The 25629-nt window shown below is 39.6% G+C and overlaps 1 protein-coding gene across 1 annotated transcript in view; it reads left to right on the top strand.

Moving 5' to 3' along the window:
- MAPK1 (mitogen-activated protein kinase 1) overlaps positions 1-24699 on the top strand; it is a 38311-nt gene extending 13612 nt beyond the window's left edge. Inside the window, exons 2-9 of the mRNA XM_075110723.1 lie at positions 3965-4147; positions 5840-6029; positions 11928-12044; positions 13752-13866; positions 14438-14569; positions 16693-16802; positions 17532-17659; positions 20558-24699. Coding sequence (XP_074966824.1) covers positions 3965-4147; positions 5840-6029; positions 11928-12044; positions 13752-13866; positions 14438-14569; positions 16693-16802; positions 17532-17648 — 964 coding nt within the window. The 3' untranslated portion in view covers positions 17649-17659; positions 20558-24699. The remainder of the gene's footprint in view (positions 1-3964; positions 4148-5839; positions 6030-11927; positions 12045-13751; positions 13867-14437; positions 14570-16692; positions 16803-17531; positions 17660-20557) is intronic.
- The last annotated feature ends 930 nt before the right edge of the window (positions 24700-25629 follow it).

Raw genomic sequence — 25629 nt, 5'->3', positions numbered from 1 at the left:
TCACGTGGTATCTTAAAAGTATCTAAATAATGGTGCCATTGCAGGTTGTCCCAGTGTAGTAACCACACCTTGAAACATGAATAATAATGTTGTATGTACTAGAGGTGGGCAGTTGCAAAATCTGTATTTAGATTTATCACATTACAGATAAATAGCACTCACAGCTGAATGGCTGCATCAGCTTGTGAGGCTGCACGTCACTGGGGTGGAAATACATCCTCCCTCTGAATATGTAAAGTGTCATTAACTGGATTCATCATAATGTGAATAACGCACAGACTGTTAGAGGGAAAGTTCTATGTGCAGTGATAGGTATATGTGGTTAATGATTAGAAACTAAAAGCTATAAATCATCACTCTAAAAGTGACAAGTATGTGAACTGTTACTACCACTTTACAGATTTTTATCTCCTCTGGAAAAAAGTCTAGGTGATTGAAGGTTCTTGCCTTTAGGAGGAGTTCCATTTAACTGCTTCAGTGAAAATATAAACAGTTGTTGTGAGATTTAGTAGAAGCTGGAAGTCTAGACAGCTAGGTTAGGCTGTGCACACTGGGGCAGCGCTTCCAGAATGCAAATAATCTAAATTTAGGGTGCGCTGGGTGGTGGGTGGGATGTATACGTGGAGCATTCCTTTTTGGACTGTAGGGGGAGCACAGGTGACTATTAGTCGTAAAATTAGATCTCTAATTCTAGCTAAGGTTAAGCAAGATGAATCCTGTGTTAAGTGATAAGTAAGCTGTTATATTAACGGCAGTGAGTTAATGCATCGTGGGTTTGGATTTGCACTTTTTATAGTGTTCGCAGACGAAACTACTACAAATGGACACTGCGAGCAGCATATGTCATCAGCAGAGCTCTGGAGGGTAGTTCCTAAATCTGATGTGTTGATGGCAGGTAGTGGTTGGATGGAGGTTGTGAGGAACAGGGAAGGCTTTGGGAAATGGTCCTTTACAGGTCAGACTGAACCCAAATTTTGTTAGTTTACAGTGTTTACTAGGTAGTGAAATAGATATTGCTATATGGTTTTGTAGGCCAAATAGGTATCTGATTATAGCATATGTGTGTGAGAAAACACGTGACTTCAGTTCTACTGAAGGTCAGTCTAATATGCAGCTTCTACGGTTTGCTGTAGCATGTGTCAAACTGAAAAAGCACTGCTTTCTAAAGGGTCACAGAGTTTACTCAGAGCCATATTTGCTTGGAGGGCTGTGACTCTGAGACTGTGAAATGGTATTAATTTTATAATACAGATTCTCCGTGTACCTGTACTATGCATAAACAAGTGTATCTAACCACTTGTATGATTAGCTTCTTGTGCATAGGAATTGAGATAATCTTTCATATGTTTAATCAAGTTACAGAAGAGCTCATATTTCAGAAAGTGTGACAAAATCCAGTGTTCCTTTTAATGTTTCAAGTAGTATTTTGGTTTTGCTCTCCTTAGCTGAGGCTTTGCAGCGGTAACAGCAATGCATGCTTAGCTACATGCGTGTGGCGAGATCTTCTGATACAAACAGAACAATGACTGGATGCAGCATGTAGTCTGGAGAGGAAATTGATTGCATCTTTACTGCAAATAGTCAGCTTTTTTTCCACACTGAATCATCTGTTTTATAGTTGAACCATCTGAAAGTAAAATTACCCATCCTTTTTTAAATAACAGCATAAACCTTTTGCTGAGAAAATGCTTCAAAAACTAAGTGAAACAGCCGCAAGAGAGGAAATCTTGGTGTGTTTAATTAATGGATTCAAGTTCACTGAATCTGTATGCAGAAAGATGCATATTTTTCATCAATAACCAACCTTTGCTTGAGAAACAATAACTTCAAGATTTATCAAATATTGTAAGAGATTAGGAGCTTTTATTTAAGCAGCATGTATTGGTAAATATTGGCATTTTGCCTTTTTCTGCTCTGCATGGCTGCTGCTGTCCTCTGCTTTGAAAGGAAGTAAGATTCTTCACTGTGGGAGAAAAAAATATGCTTCAGTCAATATAGAGAAGGAGGTAGGACATTTGTTTATAATGATAAAATGGTCTATAGGACTCTTTTTCCAAGGACAGGTTGTTCATGCTTCAGAATTATTTCTGGTTTTGTTTTCTGCTTGTGACTTACCTTACTGGTATATTGTAAACACTACAGGTGATTAACTGATTAACTAAGAAAATTACCTTAGACCAAGTGCTCTTGAAGGCTATGCCAAGTTCCACTTATGGCTCCTTGTTATTATCTATTTTGGGACTTAGGAACTGCTAATGTGTTATCTATACATATGTAATAGCAACAGTTGTAATGAATACTTGCTTAGCATGTGGAATTTCAAAGCACCCTGCGGAGCGCTGGAGTTCAGTGTTTCTGGAGGCAAATGAATTGTGCAGTCTGCCTGTGGTTATAGACTGGAGTTATGGATGCAGACAGGTCAAAGTGATTCTGCAGAAAAACTATGCAGAAAGGATGTCGCTGCATATGCATGAGCTGTACGAAGATCTTACTGGTGGTACAAATTCAATGTCGTTTTCAATAACGAAAGTAAGAAATGTTAAACACTCTTGCATACCGTGGTAACAGTACTGTCTCAAACACCTCGTTGCACCATAAATCTGCTTAGTGGTAGAAGAACCTTGACGTGTCCAGGCATCTGAATTCTTTTTAGGTCTCCTTTTCTAACTGGATTTTCATATTTCATTCTCCTTTACCTGGTTGCCAGATACCTGGGCATCTCAGCAGAGTAAGACCAATTAAAGGAGTTTCAAAGAATGTTCTGCCACTCGATTATAAAAAATTGGTGGAATGTAAAGCCTGTTTGGCTAGTGTGTTTATATTTTTATATTAAATAGTTGCAGCTAACAGAAATGTTTAAATGTAGGCTTGATTATTTCTTAATTTCCAAACAGTGCAGTAGTAAGCAAAAAGAAATTTGAAGGTAAGAAGGATCATACACACATTTAAATTCTAACTTATTAAATTACCCTATACTTATAACACAAAGAGCAATTATCATGCGATGCGTTGTCATTCATATAAGCAAGACCATAGAAAACATCCTAAAATTTGTAAGTATTCATAATATTTTTACATGACATTTGATCATGAGTCCAAACTTTAGAAAATCGTGTATGTGTCACTAAGCCTTTTTACTAGGCTCAGGCTGTGATAACTCTTCTTAAATGTGTGGGCATTTTGAACAGAAATACTGAAGCTGCTTTATCGGTGTAGTAGGAATGCTGTTCTGAACTTCTGAAATCGCAGTACTGCAAAGGTAGCAGCCAGTGTATGTGTTGAGGGGTCGCAGTCACTGTGTTACCTCCCACCGCCGCTTGCTTTGCTTCGTGTGTGGTCTGATACACTCTTTCTTTTCTCAAACTCTGTTACCTTTGGAATTGAACTTGAAAAGGTGTTTTCACAAATTCTCCGTCCCTTTTGTTCTCCCACGTCTGTTCTTCACGGAGGTGCCGACAGTGTAGCTTGATGGAGGCATGAGACGTTGAGGCTGTCAGAATTCTTGCAGGAGTTAGACGTAGGACTTGGAATTCTCCTGCTTGAAAGATTATTTCGGAAGGCTTTCCTGTGCCCCAAAGTGAATGGGTTAACTCAAGATGAACTTTTTATCTCAGACTACTTGTTGATTACAGAATATAGGAAAAGACTTAAACTTGTTTGTTCCACAGGCTGATAAATAAGATGAATGCTACTTCATTTGTTCAGGTACCTGAGAATCAGCAAACTCTAAGTCAGTTGGGAAAGCTAATGACTTGTAGGTACCCAAATACGCTGGTGATGGTACAACAGTATTTTGTCTGTTCATCAAACTAAAAGATACGTGCCACTGTCGCCTCTCTTCATTTGATTAAAATAAATGTAAAACAAATGCCCCACCCCTGTGTTCAGTTGAATTCGCATTCTTGCTTTCTGAATTGAATGAATTTAATATTCCTTATAACTAATGTTATTGATTCTCTTCTAGTTCTGCCTATGATAACGTCAACAAAGTTCGAGTTGCTATAAAGAAAATCAGTCCTTTTGAGCATCAGACGTACTGCCAGAGAACTCTGAGAGAGATTAAGATCCTACTGCGCTTCAGGCATGAGAATATTATTGGAATAAATGATATTATCAGAGCTCCGACTATTGAACAAATGAAAGATGTGTATCCTTCAAAGTTTACTAAGTTACTCTGTGTAGTTAGCAGTGGTTGTCATCTCCTCTGTTTTTTTCTTCCTATTCATCCTCTTCCTTACTAAATTTTAAAAAAAGTTGGCTTCTATTATTTTAAATTGAAAGGGAATTTCATACTGTTTGATAGGTTTATAAGTACATAGATTTGATATGTAGGTGAACACTAGTTTTGTTTTTCCTTTTTCAGGAAAAGATAAAAAATATCTTAATGTCTATCTTCCAAGGCAAAGAAGTCAACACTGCAGAGATGATTTAGTTTAGTTACTTAATCCTCAAACTATATTTGCTCTTAAAGAGCTGTTGTTAGAACAGATTGCTTTGAGGAGAAAATAAATTGGCCGGACTCCGCTGTAATTGTCTAAAATTTCTAGAGAATAGAATGGATACATGGGGGGGGGGAATTAAAACACAACCCCCAGTTTTGCAATGCTTCCTGCCTACAGGAAGAGTCCGAAACTGCACATGGGCAGGTAGATGTGCTTGAGTAATATATGCAGATCTGGCCTTTTTGTTTTATTAATTGTTCTTCCATGGGAAACTTGGCTTTGTGTAGGTATGACTTCATGGGGATACCTAATGTATGAAATACTCTTAGCTGGGAGACTCTACCTGGAATACAAGGCCTAGTTTAGAGTCAACCAGCTTAATTTCCCCAAGTCCATGTGCTTGGTTCCTTTTGGTTTCGTGGGTCTTTGCAGATGTCCGCCCAATAAAAGGCGTAAATACATGCAGGCAGGAATTAATTGAATCTAGGCCAAATGTTTTCACTTCATAAATTACCAATATATTATTTGTGTTCTATTGGTCTTATGTAGGGTTCTGAGGTTGCATTTCTGTGGCTGTTTTCACTAATGTAAGCACGTGCTGCCTGTAAAAAGATGTCCTAGTTGTGTGATCCAATCTCTATACCCAGAGGAGACGATGGGAACGCCCAGCTGGAATGGCAATAGTAGTGTGTTTCCATAAAATCCTGTTTCGGTGAAAAGTGATCATGGAACTACACCCCAAGGGTTTTACAGGCAAATTGAATTAAGGGAGAAGGAAATTTACTTAACTCATTCCTGCCAAAGCAGAAAAATCCTTTTTATGTTCATTCCAATCTTAGGAAAAAAAAATCTGTCTGAAAATAATAGGTTTTAATTTTGGTAGGCAAAAAACTGTTGTGTTCAATGTAGCATAAAAAATACACAGTAAAGGAGAACAACAGCTGGATTTTTGAAGTGGAGAGGTGGCAGAGAAGAGTGATCAGAAATGATCAGATCTGCTTCATGCTTTTATGCAACTGGAAGGAAGCAAGTATCTCAGAAGCTTCTTACTCATTAAACTAAAATCCAGTCTTTATTTCTTGGCAAGCAGGATAGAAACCTGATCATATTAAGATTCCAAAAAAAAACAGGCTTTAATATAAAAAAATAGAGGCTTATGATGATTGAGAGGACCACATGCTGATGATGCCTCTCAGTTCTGTAAAGGGCTGCATCATGTAACACGATTGATTTGATTCAAAACTTGTAAAGCAAGAAGCAACTACGTAGTTTCATAATTGTAATGAAACAGACAAATGTTACAGAAAAATGGTTACAGGTGTTTCATCCTGTACTGTGTGTTGATATCTAGCGTGACACCATGTTTGTTTTGCTGCCTTACATCTGATGGCTGACAGATACATTGTGCAAGATCTTATGGAGACGGATCTTTACAAGCTCTTAAAGACTCAACACCTCAGCAACGACCACATTTGTTATTTCCTTTACCAGATTCTGAGAGGGTTAAAATATATCCATTCAGCCAATGTGCTTCATCGTGACCTCAAACCTTCGAATTTGCTGCTTAACACCACTTGTGATCTCAAGGTTAGTTGAAATTTCTTACAAATTTTGCTCGCATGGTCTTCATAAACTACCTGCTATGACCATGAATTTGGTTTTGTTACTGGGGGTTGATGTGGGTTTTATCCTGGAAAGACTGCTAAAGCATTACTGGTTTTGATAAAATAATGATTAAGATCTGAGTGACTAAGAGCTCGCTGTTAGGCTACTTTGAGTGCATCACTGTTTCCATCTGGAGGCTGACTTTGAAACAGCCTCTTTGAAAGCTAGGTGAAAACACTTATTGAAGCAGAATTGTGTTTACCTAGAAAGTAAACTCAAACTGTGTATGTTTTGAGTCTTGGTTTCTCTGTGTTTATACTGTTAATTGTTCAGTGTTGGAAAAGGACTTCACATTAGTGGCTAACTAAAATGGCATGTGAAATTCCGTGCTGATTAAATGCACAGCAGTTACTTGGAGAGAAAATGTTTCTAGTTTACCTTTCCACTGACAGTCTCTGCACTAGTTAATACTACAGAAGGATGATCTCACAGCAGTTATGATTCTTGGAAAATGTCAGCTCAATACTTAGTGGCATTCAGTAAAACAAACCAAGTGTGAAGAATTAGAACAGAAATAGAGAACAAAACAGAAAACATGCCATTCTGTAACTTTCTGTTGTTTTTGAGTCTTCGGTTCTGTGTGATCATAGTAATCACACTTTCCCCTATGATGTCCTTTTAAAACAAGGAGACCAGGACTTCAAAGTATTTCTCTCCATATCAGGAAGAACTATTTAGCCTCGGTCTCCTCTGCTGGAAGATACTGCTAGAGGAAAAGCAAGAATACAACAGAATTTGGTAAAATTGTTAGTGGCATAGGGAGGGTCAGTAGAGAACGGTGGTTTTCTGTCTTTACCTATTAAAAAGCCGGGGGGGTGGGGAATGAAAGGAGCAGGTGGCTGCTCTGAGTGAAAGGACATTGTAGTTAACTTTCAGTGTTGTTAAGCTGTGGAATTCGGTACCACAGAGCCCTGTAGATGTCACAGATAATGTGACTTAAAAAGACACCAAGCAAGTTAGTAGAAGAAAAAGCTGTTGAATGCTACCTCTGGTTTAGAGTCCCATGGCGGCAAATCCGTGGAAGATGAGAGAGACTAGCAGAGAAGCACTGCAGTATGTTCCCTTTTACACATCATGTTACGTATTTGCTGTTGGCCACTGATGGAACGAGATTTACATTACTTTGATCTCAGGTGGTATAACTGTGTTTGCATACTGTGTTGTACCCAATTACACATTGTTTTTCTAGTAGCTCTAGCTTTCTCATTTAAAAAAACAAAAAAAACCAAACCAAAAACCAAACCTTTAAAAATGTAAACTAGTTGCTGCCTGCACACAATTTCAAGAAATGCCCTTGCTGTTCATACGCTGGTCAAGTCTAAATAGTGGCTACCCGATCAGTTTGCTTTACATTCCCGCTGCCACTTGTCAGCTTTTCCTAACGAACGGTACTGCTGCACTGGTCACCTCTGACTCCTGCTATGGGATTTCAGCAGCTGTTGTTATATCAGATCCCTTCAAGGCTTTAACCCCTTAATGAAAGAAATGGAGTAAAATCTACAGTGACTGCTGATAGAAGCAGTAGAGAACGGGCTGAGTGTAGCTCTCTTATGTGTGATTAAAGGCAACAAAATAATAAAAGGCAATGTTTTAACACAAATAAGGTGGTCATGAAAAAGAAGGTAAGCAAAATAACACAATACGACGTTAGTACCGTTCCAGTGCCTTTATAAGATTTTAAAACCGGCATGCAATATGTGCTTCCTAGGGCAGAATGTGCTAGTCTGTATGACAGAGCATATGCTTTTTCGTAACCTAAAGGGAACTCTGGGTTTGTGTTAACACTGCATCTAAAGTTTAAACAACGGAACTGAGAGAAGACTAGTACCTGTTAGGCCTTGTCTTGATGAACGCTGAGCTTGTACTAACTCGTTCTGTTTGGGGCCATTCCGCCAGTCTGTGTGCCAGCTATGTATGTGTGCGTGCTTTCAAAGGTGATTGTAGTACATAAACTCAAAACACAGCATACCGTGACAGTGAACAACTTAAAATCACCCTTCCAGAAGAAAGTTTGCTCATCTTCAGTGGTAATGCTGTTAGCTTCTTTCTTTCATGGTGTTACAAGAGCAAGCTGTTGATCTCTTCTGGAGCTCAGAATTCTACAGGTTGTAACAAGAGCTCCTTCTTCTTTCTCCCTTCAACAGGGTCTTGACTTCTGGATCATAGATTCTATTTCCAGGAAAGAAATACCTGAGTCTCTACTGACACAATCTTTCTGTGAACCCTATAGCTTGTCCTAAGCAGCTGAAAAGCTCAGGGCAGAACCTAAAGCTGTTTCTGTTTCCTTAGGCTATGCTACAGACTTAAATATGACTTACACATAGTTAATGAAAGTGTGTGAAAGTACGTCATTTGACTTAACTACTGTCTCTTGTTAAATATTTGCAGTGAAAGATTAGATTTGAGAGTCCATGAAAACTACAACCTTGGAATTTCTTTCCAGTGAGAGTCCTGGGTAATGAAGATACTAGTCTGTCCTTGCAGCCCGGCATCCTTCCCATGAATGAGATTAAAGTGTACTGACACGCTACAGACTGGAATATACTGTAAAATAGGATCTAACATTTTTAGAGATATTTTCATCTGCTTTCATGGTTATCTGCATCCAATAATTTGACCTGTTTTGCAGTTTTGTAAATGACATAAGTTACATAAAAACAATCATGACCATATAATTTTCCTAGGCCAATGGCATTAATATTTCAGAGAATGAGGTCAAAGTTACTTTAAACAGATGCTCAATTAGTATGTTGCAGTGTCTTCAGTGTATCAGTTCACTCTAGCTGAGGATCTTCTACTTTGACTTGGTTAAAACATTAATGAACTATATCAATATTATTTATAAGTTGTGCTTTTCTGCCTACATAGGGAATACTCACAAGTATTAAACACCCAGGAGTTGTTAGGTACTTCAGTGGGCTTGAAAGGAGGGTGATGAGAGAGGGTTTTTTTCAAGGAAAACTGCAAGTTATTGTTTGCTTCAGGATTTTACTGATTACTCTAGACACGCAGCTCTTTCAACTACTGTCTTATCATTAACAGCGAAACTTAATGGAAGGCTCTCCTTTTCCTTTTATACAAATAAATACATACACAGGCACACTAGTCAGCGATACAACCCCAGATGTTTCAGTGTATCAGTAGTGCTGTTGGGTGTCATTTCATTTGCTTAATAAATGTTCATATGTACATGATCCTCATAAGTCTTCCCATCTTCTTGATAGCTTCACCAATTTTAAGCCAACTCTGCTTAAAAAAAACCCACAAAAACAAAAAAAAACCACCACCCTGTTATTACTTTAGCCTTAAACGGAATTCCAATTAAAGTTTATAATTTATTGAATAGAGACAAGCAAGCAGTGCTGGATGTTTTAATGAAGTGGAAGCAAATATTTACGTAGGATGCTGGCATTTTATTTTTTTTATTTATTTAGTGGGGAGGTTATTCCTTTGCTCCTAGTACATCTGTTCCATCTCTCCAAGGCATGAAGGACTGACTGACATGCCTAGGTCTTTCATTATGCAGTTTTTTATTCTCTGCTATGACTTAGTCAAAATGCCAAGAAAATTTTGCCTGTCATTATGTTGCTGTCGCAGATCCTTTCTTCTTTTGCTTTAGTTCTGATCGAGAAGCCTACCTTCTTCTGTGCTTTGACTTTTGCCAGTTATTTTTTGAACAGGCATGGTGGGTTCAGGGTCCCCACCCCTACCCTCCCCAACAGGGTAGCTGCTTTCAGAGTGTTCTGCTGCCAGAGGCCAAGAGCTGTCTGCCCTCACCGGGGGACTGTCGGTCTCTTTGCTTCATCCCTTGCGCCTGGAACTTCAGGCAGGACCTTGGCCTTTCTGGCTGCTCTTTCATTCTGCCCTGCTAATGCTGCTGCTCAGCTCTGCTGCTGGTGAAAACGCTGCTGACAGCCCAAAGCCTCTTTCTTGCAGCTTCAACCGGGATGCCTTTCTCACTAATGGTGTTTCTTCTTTTCTGCTTAACCTGTTTCTGCTCTAGTCGGCAGGGGCTCTTTGTCATTTTAATGAGCGCTCTTTGTCACTAATCTTCCTTTCCATCCCATGTGCATTTTTCTACTTGAGTTGAGAGGTTCACAGACACCTTCTTTAATTCAGTTCTTTCACCTCACTGTGGACCGGAGAGTGTCTGTCGTCTTTTGTCTTAATAATAACAAATCATAGCACTTTGCTTATGTGTAATACTGTAAATCTGCACCGAGTCTCTTCGCCTATAGTCTTACGTAGCTTTTTTCTGAGGTTAGGCAGAAGAGGTTGCAGCGGTCTTGTCGGCCTGCATAATTATTTTCTGAAGTCCATAAAGCTGTCCTCTACAGTTTCTTCTCCTCTGTCTTTAGAGGAGGCTCTTCTGGTTATTTGTACGGAGTCTCTTTATGTAAGCTGCTAATTGCATGCAAGGCAGCTGCTCTGCTCCATGGCCTGGGAAAACCTTGACATGCTAAAGAGTTCCTTTTGGTTTTGTTTTCTAAGGATTCGGGGTCTGGGGGCGGTTTTTAGCATGTAGGTGAAGTCAGAGGAGTTATCCCATGCATCCTGGCTTATGAATGTCATCGTTGCCTTTTCTTCAGGCCCTCTGTTTAACAGTCAGCTGCTGAATCTTGTCTTTCAGATGTAGCTTTCAGTCGGCTGAATCACTTCTTCACTGATCTATCACTTGTTTCACAGGCTGTCCCTCCAGGAAGATAAAGGAGTAGGGTGCCAGGGTACAACGAGGCTTCTGCGTTTTTGGCAGGATTAACCGTTACAGTCTTTATTGACTACAGCATGTTATTATTTACATTTTTAATATAATCAGTGTACACAATTAACTATCAAAGAGTAAATTGTTATAAAACGTATGCATCAGAGGAAGCTCCTGTTTGCTGCTCCTGTGGTTGGTGCCTTGTTTCCGAGAGTGCATATTCTTCCGTGCAAACACACATAGTGAGGAAATTAATCATTATCATAAACTGGTATTTGTTTGGTAGCAAAAGTGTATGAATCTGTCTAATGTGCCACTCAACAAGCGCGTCATTTACCTTTTGGAAGGTAAGAAAGGAACAGCTGATGTACTCTAGAACGCTGCCTTTCTTCACATTTTCAGTTTTCTTAATCTCTCTGGAGAGAGGACACTAAATCACTCTGAAAGCCGTGGAGCCTCCTTACTGGAGTATAGCTGAAAACACTTTTTCCTTTTTCCTGAGCTCACTGGTCTAGATCAGAGTTTATTTTTCTTTTCACGGTTAGATAAAACTATTTTTCTGATGCAAGGTTGAGATTTTTAAGCTCATGCTTCCTTCGGCAATCTATAATCCCTCCAGTCTACCATTATCTCACGATTGGGTAGGATGTTTCTCGTGCAAAGATGCAGTTATGATGGTAGCTTTTCTAAAACGGGGTATTGAACTTTGCTACAAATGTGTTGGTTGGTAATTTTGTTTTCTGGAAATCTTAATCTCTTTCTACTTTCTGGTAAATTCCTGATACCAGGTTGGCGCAGTATATCTTGCCACATGTCTGGCAGAGAAGGTCTTAAGTGGAACATAAATTGTGCACCAGGAACATCTTTTTTTTTCCTAAACTGTTTGCTCTGCCAGGCCCCTGCATGGCCTAATCGTGTATTCTTCATACTTACATCCAAAACATTTTGCTTTACCTTTGTGTAATAATTTGTTTCTGAAAACACAGGTTACCATCCCTGTATTTGTAGGTGTTACATCATGGGTTGGGGAAAGGTGAATTAGCAGTGCTGTAGTACTGGAAGCTGTATGTCTAATGTCTAATATGCTTTTTATTTTTTTCTAATTTCTTTAAAACCAGATTTGTGACTTTGGACTGGCTCGTGTTGCAGATCCAGATCATGATCACACAGGATTCTTGACAGAATATGTGGCCACACGTTGGTACAGGGCTCCTGAAATCATGCTGAATTCTAAGGTAGGAACCCCAGTGGGCTGCTATGGTGCTTCTCTTGCTGGTTATTCACTTGTCAGTACCAGTTTTGCTCCCCGCCTCTGTGTTTTTGGGATCAGAATGTGTGCATGGTCTTGTGGAAATGTGGTAGTGGATTTGCAATATAGCTACTGGCTTGCAATAACTTTAATTCCAGATACAATTATTGGGTACTATAACTGAGTAAACATGTGCATGAGCTCCCACATGTCCAGTACCTTGCTAGTCATGAGACCTCCTTCCATCAAATGCTTTTCTGCAGAGCAGGACAGAAGTACTGGCAGTGAGAGTACGTTACTACTGTCTTCATCAAGGCTTGCAAATGTTGCCTTAATATTATCTTGACATCTTGATTTAGGTTTAGAATGTATAATGAGGGTGAATCTGATTCTGAAAGCATGTGATCTTTGTTGTGTGTCAATCTTAACTGCGTTCCCATAGTCTTAATGAAATCATCCCTTTGGGGTTTTTTTATACTTGGAATTATTCTTACGTTCTTCCCTGGCTGTTCTAAAGTGTATCCAGTCCCTGTATGGTGTGAGTAATGGGTATCCTTCATAACCTTTGCGTTAGTTTTTACAGCCATATGCTTGTTTACAAAGTACCTACGTGACATCTATGTCTGCATTTTATAGTCCTCAAAGACTTGTTTCTGTAGGATTATTGCTTCATTGGTCACTGGGCTTGATTTGTTGTGGCGCTAGTGTGTCTAATGCGCTTCTAGAAAATAGTCATCTGATCAGTCGAGGTGGTTTTTTTCCAGTTTCTTGTATTTTAAACTCACTTTGATGCCACAAACATGGGGCAATGTAACCTCCTTTCTGGATATCTACCTATGTTTATCAGCAGCTTTTACAAGAAAATATTTTGTGTGTTTCTTAAGAGGGTGGTCAGCTTACAATTCAGTGAAGTTCTTGGCTTTTGTCGGAAGCTCCCAGCTAATGGGAGAGGGCGTAGTGGGCAGGGGGCTATGGGAGAGCTAGGCAAGGGAGCTTGTGGGGCCGGGGCTTCTTGAGGTAAACTTGCCCCTGGGTTACCCAGGCACTACTATATAACCAGTGTGCTTCTGAATAAAAGCCCTTTCTTATGGCTAACACAGGTTATCCATAGGCGTGAAGGTACGGCCATTTGTTCCATTATTCTTACATCCCAGCTGCTGTTGTTGGGCTTCTCTCATCACCTTTACAGCTCGCTTACCTGTTGTGTTTTACAGAGCAGCTAACCCACAGCCTGGTTTGCCCTTCCACCCAATTGATGCTGAAGGCTTCTTACTTGTGTGGTATTTAGATCCTGTTAGGAAGAAGGATGGCGCTTTTTCTGCGTGTGTTTAGCATACTGTTAGGAGCTATAGAATGAAGAAGAAAAGCTTGTTTCCAGAATTCAGTAATGTAAATTTGCTATAAAATTAGGGAGTCTTAAAAATTTGCGGTTGGTAATATGCTTAGCCCAACTTAGAGAATCCTTTTGGAAAAGCGTATCTTGCATACTGCAGATCTTGCCACCCCGCTGAAGTAGTGTTTTGTTATACAATTGTTTCATTCTGTACAGAAAAATTAAGCAGCATGAACAAGCATGACTCATGTAAAAAAAAAATATTTATTTGCTTGGGCTTTCAAAATTAACTAAAGTAACATGTTGCTGCATTTATGCAAAAATTTCTTTGACAAAAATGTGTTTCCACTTCACTCGCAGGGTTACACCAAGTCTATTGACATCTGGTCAGTAGGCTGTATTCTGGCAGAGATGCTCTCCAACAGACCTATCTTTCCAGGAAAACACTACCTTGACCAACTTAACCATATCCTTGGTAAGCTTTATATGGAAGTAGCATTTCCGCATCCGTCTGTCTCTCTCCATCTCTTCTACCAACTGAATTGGTCTGGGTCCCGCATTTCTCTTGTTGGTCAGTGTATAATGTATGTATCTGTCAGTGTATCATCTGTTCCCTGTAGTTAGGGATTTCTTCAACAAATCAGTGATTTGGGGGGTGGCTAGAGGTTCCTTATCAACTTATTGACTACATTAGCAGGGATGTCTTTAAAATAAAATTTTTTAAAAAATTTGAAAGCTCAAATATACTAATAGGTCCAGGTCAAATTTTTAAAAAATTTCTATAGATATGCCACTTAATTGGATCCTTTAAACAGATTACTGATCATTAGAAAACTCAAATGTATTTGTTTATCTACAAGAAAAAAAAAACGTAAACCTTTTTAGTAAAGGCTTCTACAAGAATTGTAAAGTATTCTGTACTCTTTAAAATATTTAGTCTGAAATCATCTTCTCAGCAGTTTTAATACTGAGTTTTAGCAAATGTGCTGTAACCATTTTAATGTGCTTTTCATAGAATGCAGACTGTTTGTATTTATTTTTTTTAGGAATACTTGGATCCCCTTCCCAAGAAGATTTGAATTGTATAATAAATTTAAAGGCCAGAAACTACTTGCTTTCCCTACCACACAAAAATAAGGTACCATGGAACAGGCTGTTTCCAAATGCTGACCCCAAAGGTATTTTATGCTCTATTATGTTGTATCAGATGTTCAGAAATGGAAATAAGCACCAGAAGTTAATGGCAGGATGGGATTTTAAAAACCACCCTAAGAAGTTACCTATATTGGAAATAGAACAGGCAGGTCCCTTAAAACAGTGGTATAAATCTGATATAAAATCATAAGCCAACATGAAACCCTCGTACTAGCTTATCTTTTTAAAGCAAATTTTAGGAACTCTAAGATTACGTGTTGTGGTGTTGGATCTTTAACTTATGTGGAAAACATAAATCCTAACGTGTTATTGTCTTTGAAAGCATGATCCATCACAAGTACTGAACAGAGGCATTGGGTTTTGACATAGGCATCAAACTAATCTTGAACTTTGTTTCTAAAATCAGCTATGAGAGCGCTGCTCATTGAGCTTAGGATAGTTTGTGCAGCCTGCATGTCAGCTCTGGATCAAATGGGATAATTTCAATCGAAGTATGGGTCCATCGGCAGTATGAAAGGTTTAAATTTAACGGGTTAAAGAATTCCAGTTAGGGTAAGCGGAGCAAAAGATACAAAAGCAAGGAATGTGATAATTGTTGCCTTTAGTAAGTAAGGCTTTAGTAAAGGGTAAATATGATTTTGGTTTGCTGTAAAGCTATTAACTTGCCTTTTAAATTCTACCTCATACAGTGTAAGGGTGGTTGTGTTCACAGTACAGTGCTCTCTGACCTGCTCTGACACAATTCATAAGTCACTTTTTTTAAAAACTGATATGATAATTTACTCTTTGTGAATATGATCAGGTACCGAACTACCATGTAAAAGCTGGTTTCTGCAGGTGGAACCGTGCAGAGCTGGTTGTCCTTATGCAGAGAAACAGCAGTGATTTGTTCCGCTTTTATAATAGCGCTCATCAGTGTGAGAGTTTTTACCGTGGGCTCTTGACAGCTCAAATTGTAGCGATGCTGATACGCCTAGCTGCCGGGGGAACACAAAGTTTGCAGGACTTGTGCAACACCTTTTCATCTAAATCTGCGGAGTAGCTTCGACAGAGCAGTTTTTCAAAAAGCCGTTTGTCAATCATTTTGGTAAAAAGCATTGCGCACGACGGGCTGTGGCACGGAGCGAGCACGTGAGGTTCCAGTGTTCAGAAAACCACATCAAAATATTTCATGTTAATCACTGTGCAAGTTTGCAGCTTTTTCAAGCTGCCATTGACTGCCGTGGCAAAGTTCTGTCTCTTCTGCAGTGCCTGGCATGCGTCTTGTCCTGATGCAAAGCTACAGCTAGTTTACTGCAATGAGAAGCCTCTGTTTTAAGTCCTGTGTCATAAACAATGTGATGAGAAGAAATGGAATGGAATTTAGGATACTACATGTATCTTCAGGCCTCTCGCTACTATGATCATTCTGTTTTCTTGTCTTGGAGAAGGAAAATGTGTTACAGTCAAAGTAGCTGAACAATTGCAGAAACTCTGACTTGTAACGTTTGTCTAGAATGTCACCAGGCCTCACTCTCTGTGTACTGGATCTCCAAGTTCTCAGGGGATTCTTTGCGAGTTGTCTTCAACAGATTTTACCTGAATCTCATGAATATGACTATATTTGCATCTTAGCTGGAAAGTATCTTCTCAGCTGCTAGATATGCTGTAATAGTTCACTGTGATGATCTAGAACTCCTAATGACTTCTGGATGACATTTTTGCCATTAAACAGCCAGGTTTTCTTTTCAGAATAGAAACATACTCTTGATTATTTATTCATTTCAGAAAAGCTTTCTCTTGGTTTGAGTGAAGAAAAAGCCCAATCTATTTAATTTTTGCTGTGGTTAAAAGCAGATTGTACCATAGGGCTCTCTGCCTTTCTTCCCTCAACACTCGTTCTGAGGCTGAAGGGCCTCCCTTGGACCAGATCGTGCCAAAGGCAACTGTAAGCAGGGAATGCCGATCAGATGGGCAGGCGAAGAGACGCTGCCCAAGTCACGGGAGGCAGTCTGCTGCTTCTCTGACTGCTACTGCTGAAGGTAGCATGAAGCTTAGGGTAGCCTGTATTGTCTATGTCACATCGGTGTTTATAACATTTGGCACTTTGGAGCGCGTATTCAACTTTTGCTCACCTTTTTTTTTTTTTTCCCTCCCCCCCTCTTAGCACTTGATTTGTTGGATAAAATGTTGACCTTTAATCCTCATAAGCGGATTGAAGTCGAGCAAGCTTTAGCCCATCCGTATCTGGAGCAGTATTATGATCCAAGTGATGAGGTAAAGACACTGTTAAAATGTAAATGTTGATCAAATGATGCAACAGTTATTTTCTTCATTAGTTTAAGGACAGTGTTTCCACCGCTTTAACGGAGTTGATGAACGAATTGCATCAATTTACCAAAACTTTGTATTTCTCGTTCTGGTACAACACTTTGGAGGTGCAACATAAATAGATGCTAAGGTGTACCCTCCTGAAAATGGAACTTCTCAGCTCGCTGTGGTCTTGTTTCATAGCGTCCGAGATAAAGGAGCAGAATAACTGAGTTTGCCATCAGATTATGTATTTAAACCCCCAAGTCTGAACTCACTGTAGTTTAGTGTACAGTTCTAACAAGGTTTCAGACTACTGCGGGTGAAGAAGTAGGGGAGGAGGAAGTAAGTTAGTTTTCCACAGGTATGTTTATTCTGAGAACAAATGTTCTCATAACACAAATGTTTCAGATAATTTTTCTTCAGGTGCATGCTAAGTTATGAGCCGTGAACAAATATTTTAACTTGTGGTTTAGATTTTAATAGCTACTTGCTATGCTTTGATTTAAAATTTGGTAAACTAATATATATAAGCACACAAAGGACTAACCAAATGAGTTCTTCCTTGAAGGCTGCGCGGTATTAGGTGTTTTTGTGAAATGCATTTTCAGATTTTTCCCCCCATACACAGACTACATGATATTCAACAGAACAATAATATTTTGAAAAGTAATAATATTTCTTTTTATTATTAAGCCTGTAGCTGAAGCACCCTTCAAGTTTGATATGGAGTTGGATGACTTGCCGAAGGAAAAGCTGAAAGAACTGATTTTTGAGGAAACTGCTAGATTCCAGCCAGGATATCGATCTTAAATTGTGCATAGGTAAAGTCACAGCAATACCAAACCGCTTGGGCTGGGGGGAATTCGGAGCTTTGTTACAGCTAGTGAAATGTAGAACTTGCCTGTTCTGTTGATAGGATAACGAGCTGTCAGAGGAGAGCTTTGTGCTTATTCATTTGACCTCAGTCCTGGTCTGTTATTGAAGAAAGTGTAGTCTTGCCTACAGCATTGGAAGCGCCTACAGGGAACCCAGGCACTCATCTGAGATGTTTACCTAGTTTTTAGGTTACATTTAAGGAGTAAGGATTACATTTAAATGGTGCTTCTCAGAATAAAGGCTACAGCAACACTTTGAAATGTAAATTTTATTCAAAAACATATTAAGGGGGTAATGTTCTTCATATATTACAGGCTATTTTGTACGGCTTCAAATACTTATTAAAAAAATTCTTCCTTAAATGTAATGTACAGAGGAAAAATCTCTTAAATTATTTTAAAGGGCAGAAAAAAAACCCCATGAAGCTTCAGTATGATTTAACTTCAGTTTTAAGTACCTCTAAAATAGTGCAAGTAAATAAGAATGGGTATCTAAATATTCATAAATTAGTTACGATTAATCTTCCTAGTCTTTTGAAGATTTAAAATTTAATTTAAAATGTCATGTACTGGTATTCACTCTGACTTTTTCTTTTAAATCGATGAACTTAGCTGGCCTTCATAAGACACGAGGCTTGCAAGTCGCAGGAGTTTCATAAAAAATTGGTCAAATACTGGCTTGAATAATTTTTGTAATACTTGTGAAACTTGCGTTATACAAATACTGTGAAGTATGAAAGTTTTGTGACTGGAAAAGGAAAACAGACCACAGAAGACAGCCTGATCTCGATTGCCTGCTTTATGGTCTTTAAAGTAGTTTCTCTGCTGTTTTCCATGAACAGCAGCAATCTATACCCACCGATTCTTGGCAGTTCCAGCAGAAGGGTTAAGTTCTGAGCCAGTGACCTTCCCCACTGCAGGAAATTCACGGCTCTGATAGCAGTGTGTGGAAACTTTGTTGCTTTGCGATAAGGAATAATTCTTCTGCACTAAAAATGGGATTTCAGTTTCTGCATTGCATATACCTCCAGTTTTTTATTTAATGATGAATTCCTAGGAAAGAAAGAAGAGCTGAGGAAACTTTTGAAAATACAGTTTTTACTTAAATAGGTGTCGTGGTTTAACCCCAGCCGGCAACTAAGCCCCATCCAGCCACTTGCTCACGCGCACACACACCCACACACACCCCAGTGGGATGGGGGAGAGAATCAGGAGGGTAAAGTGAGAAAGCTCGTGGGTTGAGATAAAGAGAGTTTAACAGGGAAAGCAAAAGCCGTGCACACAGGCAAAGCAAAACAAGGAGGTCATTCACTGCTTCCCACGGGCAGGCAGGTGTTCAGCCATCCCCAGGAGAGCAGGGCTCCGTCACATCTAACGGTGACTCGGGAAGGCAAATGGCACCACCCCGAACACTCCCCTCTTCCACCTTCTTCCCCCAGCTCTATACGCTGAGCATGGCGCCATACGGTGTGGGTCAGCCGGGGTCAGCTGTCCTGGCCGTGTTTTGCACCCCCAGCCACTCGCTGGTGGGGTGAGGAGCAGAAAAGGCCTTGGCTCTGTGTGAGCCCTGCTCACCAGGACTGAAAACATCCCTGGGTTATCAGTGCTGTCTCCAGCACAAATCCAGAACGCAGCCCCATGCTAGCCACGGTGGAGAAAATTAACTCCATCCCAAGTGGAACCAGCACAATAGGGTAACTTCTGCTGCTGCTGGCTTGAATATTCACATGTACAGAAGTTCACAAATGAGGTCATTTTGATCTTTAAATACTGTATTTTGTTTGTTTAAGCTTACTAGCTAACATCTGAAACTTTTTAATAATCAAAAATTATGTAAACCTAAGGTTCACACATCTGGTTCTTACTATTAGCTGGGTGTTGCCAACAGAACCAGACCTGGGCCACAGGAGCTTGCACGGTGCTTCTTCCCCATCTGTATTTTCTAAAGCTAATTCCATATGAGGGGCTAGCAGTACACGTACACATTCTGGAAGGAGATGGCATAGATTTGTAGGAGTATAGGCCATAGTATGAAGGAAGGAAGAGCAAATAGCCAATGTTGCAGTAAATTGTAGTGTATGATCTCTTCTGCTTGCCTCTTTGCCCAGACCATACTTAACGTAGGTTGTATTAGGGATTAAGGGATAAAGGGATCAGGGATAAAGATATCGGGGATCTGGTGCTAACAGGAACTTCTGGTTTGCTAAAAATGTTACCTTTAAATGATCCTATGAAGAGTCGATTTGGCTGACGTGATACTGAGAATTAAATACTGTACTCTGCCTAATAATGATATGCTGGTAGTTTGTCCTGGTCATTTGTGGTCAGAATTATTAGCTGCTCCATGGCACAACAGTTTAAGCATAAGTAGTTGGCATCCTAGTGAAGGCCAGTCCCCAGGAATTGGCTTAAAAGGGACAGTAATGTTCTCTTTCTGCGCGTTTCTGCTCCCGCTGCACGCCCCTGCACGCCCCCGGGCTTCCTCAGCTACCTCCTCTGTGTGTTATTTCCTGGGATTCAAAACTTGCCCCTCGACTGTAGCTTTGGAATTGAGAAGCAATGTGAAACCAACAGATTCTTCAGATGACCAAATAACGTTGTACTTCAGTCACTAGTTATGATTTATCTTCCTAATCTTTTGGAGATTTAAAATCTTACCTTAACATGTAACGTACTGATATTCACTGCCTGACTTTTTTTTTATTTTGACATGTGTTGGTACTGCTGTCTCTGACTCGCGGTAACCACAGCGTACATAAAGTGCAGCAATAGGAAAGTATGCTTGTTTTAAAAGGTGATGTTAAAACTTTCTTCACTGAAATGTGTCTCTGCTCTCTCTTGTAGGACAAGGACTTAAAGGACTGGGCATGCTCAAACGTTGCTGTTCCTCTTCCCAGTTCTTTATTGTTGGTCATGTCTTGTGGCCTCTCTCAGCTTATCCACTAACTCCTTTGAGCCATTCAGGAGGGCAGTTCCTGGTAGTTTTGGCTTCTCATGCTTTCAATGAATCTTTTAAGCCTGAAGAATTGTAATTGACACTCCTATGCGTAATGCCCATTGTTGACCTGTCGCAGTACTGTACTGTAAGTGCACCTACTGCTGGCCGTATTTTAACTGCTTGCTTTCTGGTTTGAAAGATGCAGTGGTTCCTTTCACTCCTGGATCAATATCCAAGAAGATAATTCATTAACCTGTAAGAAGTTTACACCATGAACTATGTTTTTCTGACTTTACTGAAGTCGCTGGCGTTTTTTTAGAAAAGCTACTATTCAGGGCACTTTAAGTCAGTGACATCCCAGATTTTGTTTTGCACTTCCTTTTTAAATAGAAATGGTTAGCATCCAGCGGAGTTTATACCATTATGCTATGGATTCCAGCATAAGTCGTGTTCATGTTAATCTTGCTTATGCACTTGTTTGGGTGTCCTGTGCTGTACATACAGGTATTCTATACAGCATAAGAGCCACATAGGAACCCAACTTAATTGAATTCATCTAAGAAACATTTTTTTTCCACGTATTGACAAAATTTGTACCTTTTTCTCCCTGCCTTTTCTAAAAGAGATCATTTAAAGTTTAACCACGTTGGAGGCGTAGCACTTCCAAAGTTCATACCGTGTAGTAGTGTTTGAGACCCGTGCAAAGAGAATGAGCGGCAGCTCGCCAGCTTACACGTACTCACCGTGTGGTGGAAGATTAACAAAGAACATGACGGCACGATGACCTCATGGTGAGTGCTTTTCTCTGTGAAAGTCATCCGTATGTGGTGGCAAGTGAGAAACCAAAATATGGTGTTACTAAACCGAGTCTGCACACTGCATACCAGTGAAACGCTCCAAACGAGGATTGGTAGTTCTTACATTTGAATCTAATCACTGATGTTGAGAAATCTTGCAGAGAGGAACACTGCATCTTTAAATGAGAAAGTTTGATTTTACTTTGCTCCTACAGCATGTCAGCATCTCAAGTTCATTTCTTGCAACCTACACTATGGTGATTTGTAATCAAGCCTCCATGAGCTCGTGACATGAAGTACTGTTCTGTTGTCAAGTACTATCAAACGTTTCTGATAATGCTGAGTTAGGACAACCAAACAAAGCTAGCACTAAATAATGTTTAAAATTGTATACCTTTTAATGATCTTTTCAAGTATTTGTTACTGAAATTGTATAATGTGGAGTTTACTAGGTGTTATGTTCCAGTGCAGTGCCTCCTTTTCTTTCCCCACTGCTCTCTGTGGTGAGAAATTTGCCTTGTTTAAAACAATTACTGTGCCCTCGCATGACTGTTAAAGCTTTCTGTGCAAAGATGATTGTCTAAGTGCCACATGCCTATGATTGAGAAGAAAAATAATCTATTGTTACCTCTGAGTTGTGTTCAACTGAAATGCTATTCAACAAATAATTTAGGAAAAATAGTTCTATTTTTAGCTTTTCATATCTCTGCTGTCTTTTTCTCATTTTATTTTGGCAGCAGTGAAGAATGGATTGTATAAAGACTGCTTGCTAATATGAACAAAATGCACTTGTAATTCCTGGAAATAAATTTAAATCTTATATCTTCACATTAACATTAAGAATTAGTTTTTGGTTTCCTCTTGGGTAATGTGTTTGAACGGAAATCAGGTTCAATTGCTACTGTAGTATATAAGGATGCTTGCTGGTTAATAACTCCAGGCTTCCTCATACCATTTAGTCTGCTCTTCAAAGACACCTAGAAAGCCATTAACCTAGACTTCAATAGATAAGGGTGCTTACAAGATTCCATTTCAAGATTTTCTTTTTCCTATAGCTTAAGTGTTAGTCTGCCAAAACTAATTTTTAATAAGCAAGGGTTCATCATTAAAGGGCATTTTCTACAAGGAAGCTCCTGTGGTACATAAATCCGTTGCGGGGAACACATGAGGAGCATTGTCAGGACGCTGCACGGGTGATCGCTGAGTTGTGGTATGGAACCTATGCTACAAACATTTCTATAGAAATATGCACTTGACTGTTGATACCAGTGTAGAAGTTTCTCTTGACATTTCTACACATCTTTACCAAAATGCTTTTCTCTCTCAGTTTTGAAAAGTTTGAAAAGATTTCTAGAATCTCTGCTACTTGTACGATCATCGTTACTACAGGAATCATTTTTTGGCATGGTTGGAAAGATGACTGTTACTGAAATCAGTTTGTAACGCCTCAGTTTTAATTTATTAAGGAAGAACTTTGGCAGCTGACTTCATCCTTCTCTTTCCCAGCTCTTCTTTTTAATACTTTCTTTAATTTTGCGTTTTTGGGAGGTGCAGACTCACTCTTGCATTCTGTCTCTCGGAGCGAGAAGCCGAGGGTTTGCTTTGCCTAACATCCGGTGCTTTCAGGCTTCCTTCCTTAGCTAATCTCGCTGACTCCAGTTGGCATCCATCAGTAGCAGTGACCACCTTCACCGGTCTTTTACTGAATGCGGTAAACGTTGCTGGGTTGAATTTGTTGACGCGTCAAATGCAGAAGCATGATTTTTTTTGTCAGATTTTGAAAACAGTTTAAAAGAAGGTGCCTATAACAACACTGTGTTAGGTCGGTTATTTCATCATTTTACCTTGATTTTTTTTTAATGTAGCTTTTATATTTTAGAGCGGAGAACAGCAACTCTTAATCGAAGCAGCACGCATATTTCATGGTAAAGATGTTTTGGGAATAAGGAATGTAAACAGTTCACTGTCAAAAACATTCCAACCTTACAGCTACGAAAAATATGCAAACATCAGATTCTCACGGATGCTTTGGCAAACAAGCGTCCTGCTCTGCTGTCCTGGCTGTCGCCAGACTCTTCCTCATCAAAACCACACGTTGTATCAAATCCGAAGTGTACGACACACTACATGGGCTGAGCGGTGTGGTGCGCTGGGAGCTTTCGGGAGTAGCGGTGATGATGTAACTCAGCAGTGGCCAAATGAAACCCGAGGAGTTGAGCGTGGCTTTCCTTATGGAACGGGAAAAAGCAAAACCTGTTGTTGCTGCCCACTGTAATATGCTACGATATATTTATACCATGTCGAAGTTGTTTGCTGAGCAACTGTACTATAGAGTTAAACTTTATTAATATATATTTGCTTATGTTAGTGTAGTTTATATAGTCCTTGGTTATTGATAAATTTATTGTGTTGTTACAGCACAGTGATATGGTATAAATATAGGTCTATACATACACACCATATACTCATGAATCTGGTCCCTCGCATAGTACTTTTATATTTGTACAGCAATGTCTTCAAGCAATCCCAGATTTTAGGGGAAATATTTTTGTAAATGTAGTGGTTTAAACAAAGAAGTCCAAACAATCCTTTTACTAAGTTTTAAATACATTTGTGGTTCAAAATGGTTTCGTTAACAATTGAAATCAAGACACTAAATTAGTGAAAAGTGCACATTAGTAAAGTGAGGCTTACGATGGTTTTTGTAGCGTGTGCTGTGATCAAACTAAGCGAAGCATTGGAGGAAGTGTGAAAGTCGGACTACCTTTGTAAATCTAGAACAAACTTCTAAAGGTTGCAGCTGGTTTACTTACTATTGTTGCCTTTTCTTGTGTTGTATCAATGTAGAGCACTCTTAAAATACTCAAACTGCTTTGTCTTTGCTTTGTACTGTTGGTGCCTTCTTAGTCATGTACCCCACGAGTCCTGCATAGCTAATTTAGTTAATGGTAAGTTTAAAATAAAGCAAAGGAAGATTTTATTAAGAAAACAAATCATTTTCTGTATGTTCTTATTCATTGTAACAATTAAACGTTTATATTGTGACGGATTTGTGATTTGGTTAATCTGTATAGATCAATTGTAAGTAGCAAAGGTTTATATTTCGTCTTATTCTTTTGATGTTGTAAACGTATGTGATTTTCTTTTTTAAATCAGGTAACTTAATGTTCTGTTTTGTTTTCGGCATCTGAATCTTGTAAAAACAAATGCAAAGAAAATCATTAAATTGTGTCCCTGTATTACCAAATCGGCATAGTACTGTGCATGTGTAGAATGACTGGAATCTTGCTTCCAGATGAACTGCTGTTTAATGAACCATAAATATGCTGCTGTGTTACGTTAGCTTAGCTGAAAAATGAGTCGCTTGACCGCCGCGGTAGTGAGCAGCCTACACTGGGTGTTTAAGCACTCCAGCGTGCTCGTTCCACTGTGCGATCGTACCAGCTTGAAATGAAATGAGGGAAGGCATCTGAACATCCGCAGGTGAAGCTTCTTTGTAGACAGGCAGAGCAGAAGTGTTTCATCTTTGGTGCAAGGAGGTTATGAAATCATCGGTGTTTTGAACTGTTGCGCACAGAGTGATGCAAGTAGATCCCGGTGTAGCTGATGATTCACAGGCTTTTTGACACTCTCTGTATTGCTATTCAAACAGCTATCGCCCTGTTCCCCCTTGAGAGTAATTACCTGAGTGATCCTTGGAGACCAAATGTTTTCATTTTGCTACAAGAAGGTTTTTCTCAGGCCAGGGGTTTGAAACGTGTGATTTCCGGGAGCAACGCGAGTAAGCTTACATCGCCGTAATGGGCTTTTAAGGATGTCTTTTTAGGCTTAAAATCGGACCGTGCCAAAGAACTGAACTCTTAAAAGGTGTAGTTGGATAACGGCAGCTAGAAACTTCTCTAATTGATATGAAAACATAGAGAATGTGACCTGAAACTAAGGAGAGCTTAGCTATAACTGACAGGTCTGTAAGAGCGCCGAGTGCTGGCTTGTTAAGACTTGCCTCTCCATCCCTTCTTTGGCCCTCGCAGCAGAGCGTGTTCACCATAATGTTGCAGAAGTTTGCTTCTGCCATGGATGGGTTTATGTGTGTTCTTACTTTTCGTTGACGGTAGCTGCCTCTCGCCGTCTTTGTTCCCTCCAGCAGAACGCTGTGTTCACCATAGCGCGTGCCTCTGCAT

The sequence above is a fragment of the Phalacrocorax aristotelis genome, chromosome 15 (assembly GCF_949628215.1).
Source record: "Phalacrocorax aristotelis chromosome 15, bGulAri2.1, whole genome shotgun sequence".
Lineage (NCBI taxonomy): Eukaryota > Metazoa > Chordata > Aves > Suliformes > Phalacrocoracidae > Phalacrocorax > Phalacrocorax aristotelis.
This window is presented reverse-complemented; position numbering and strand designations above follow the sequence as displayed.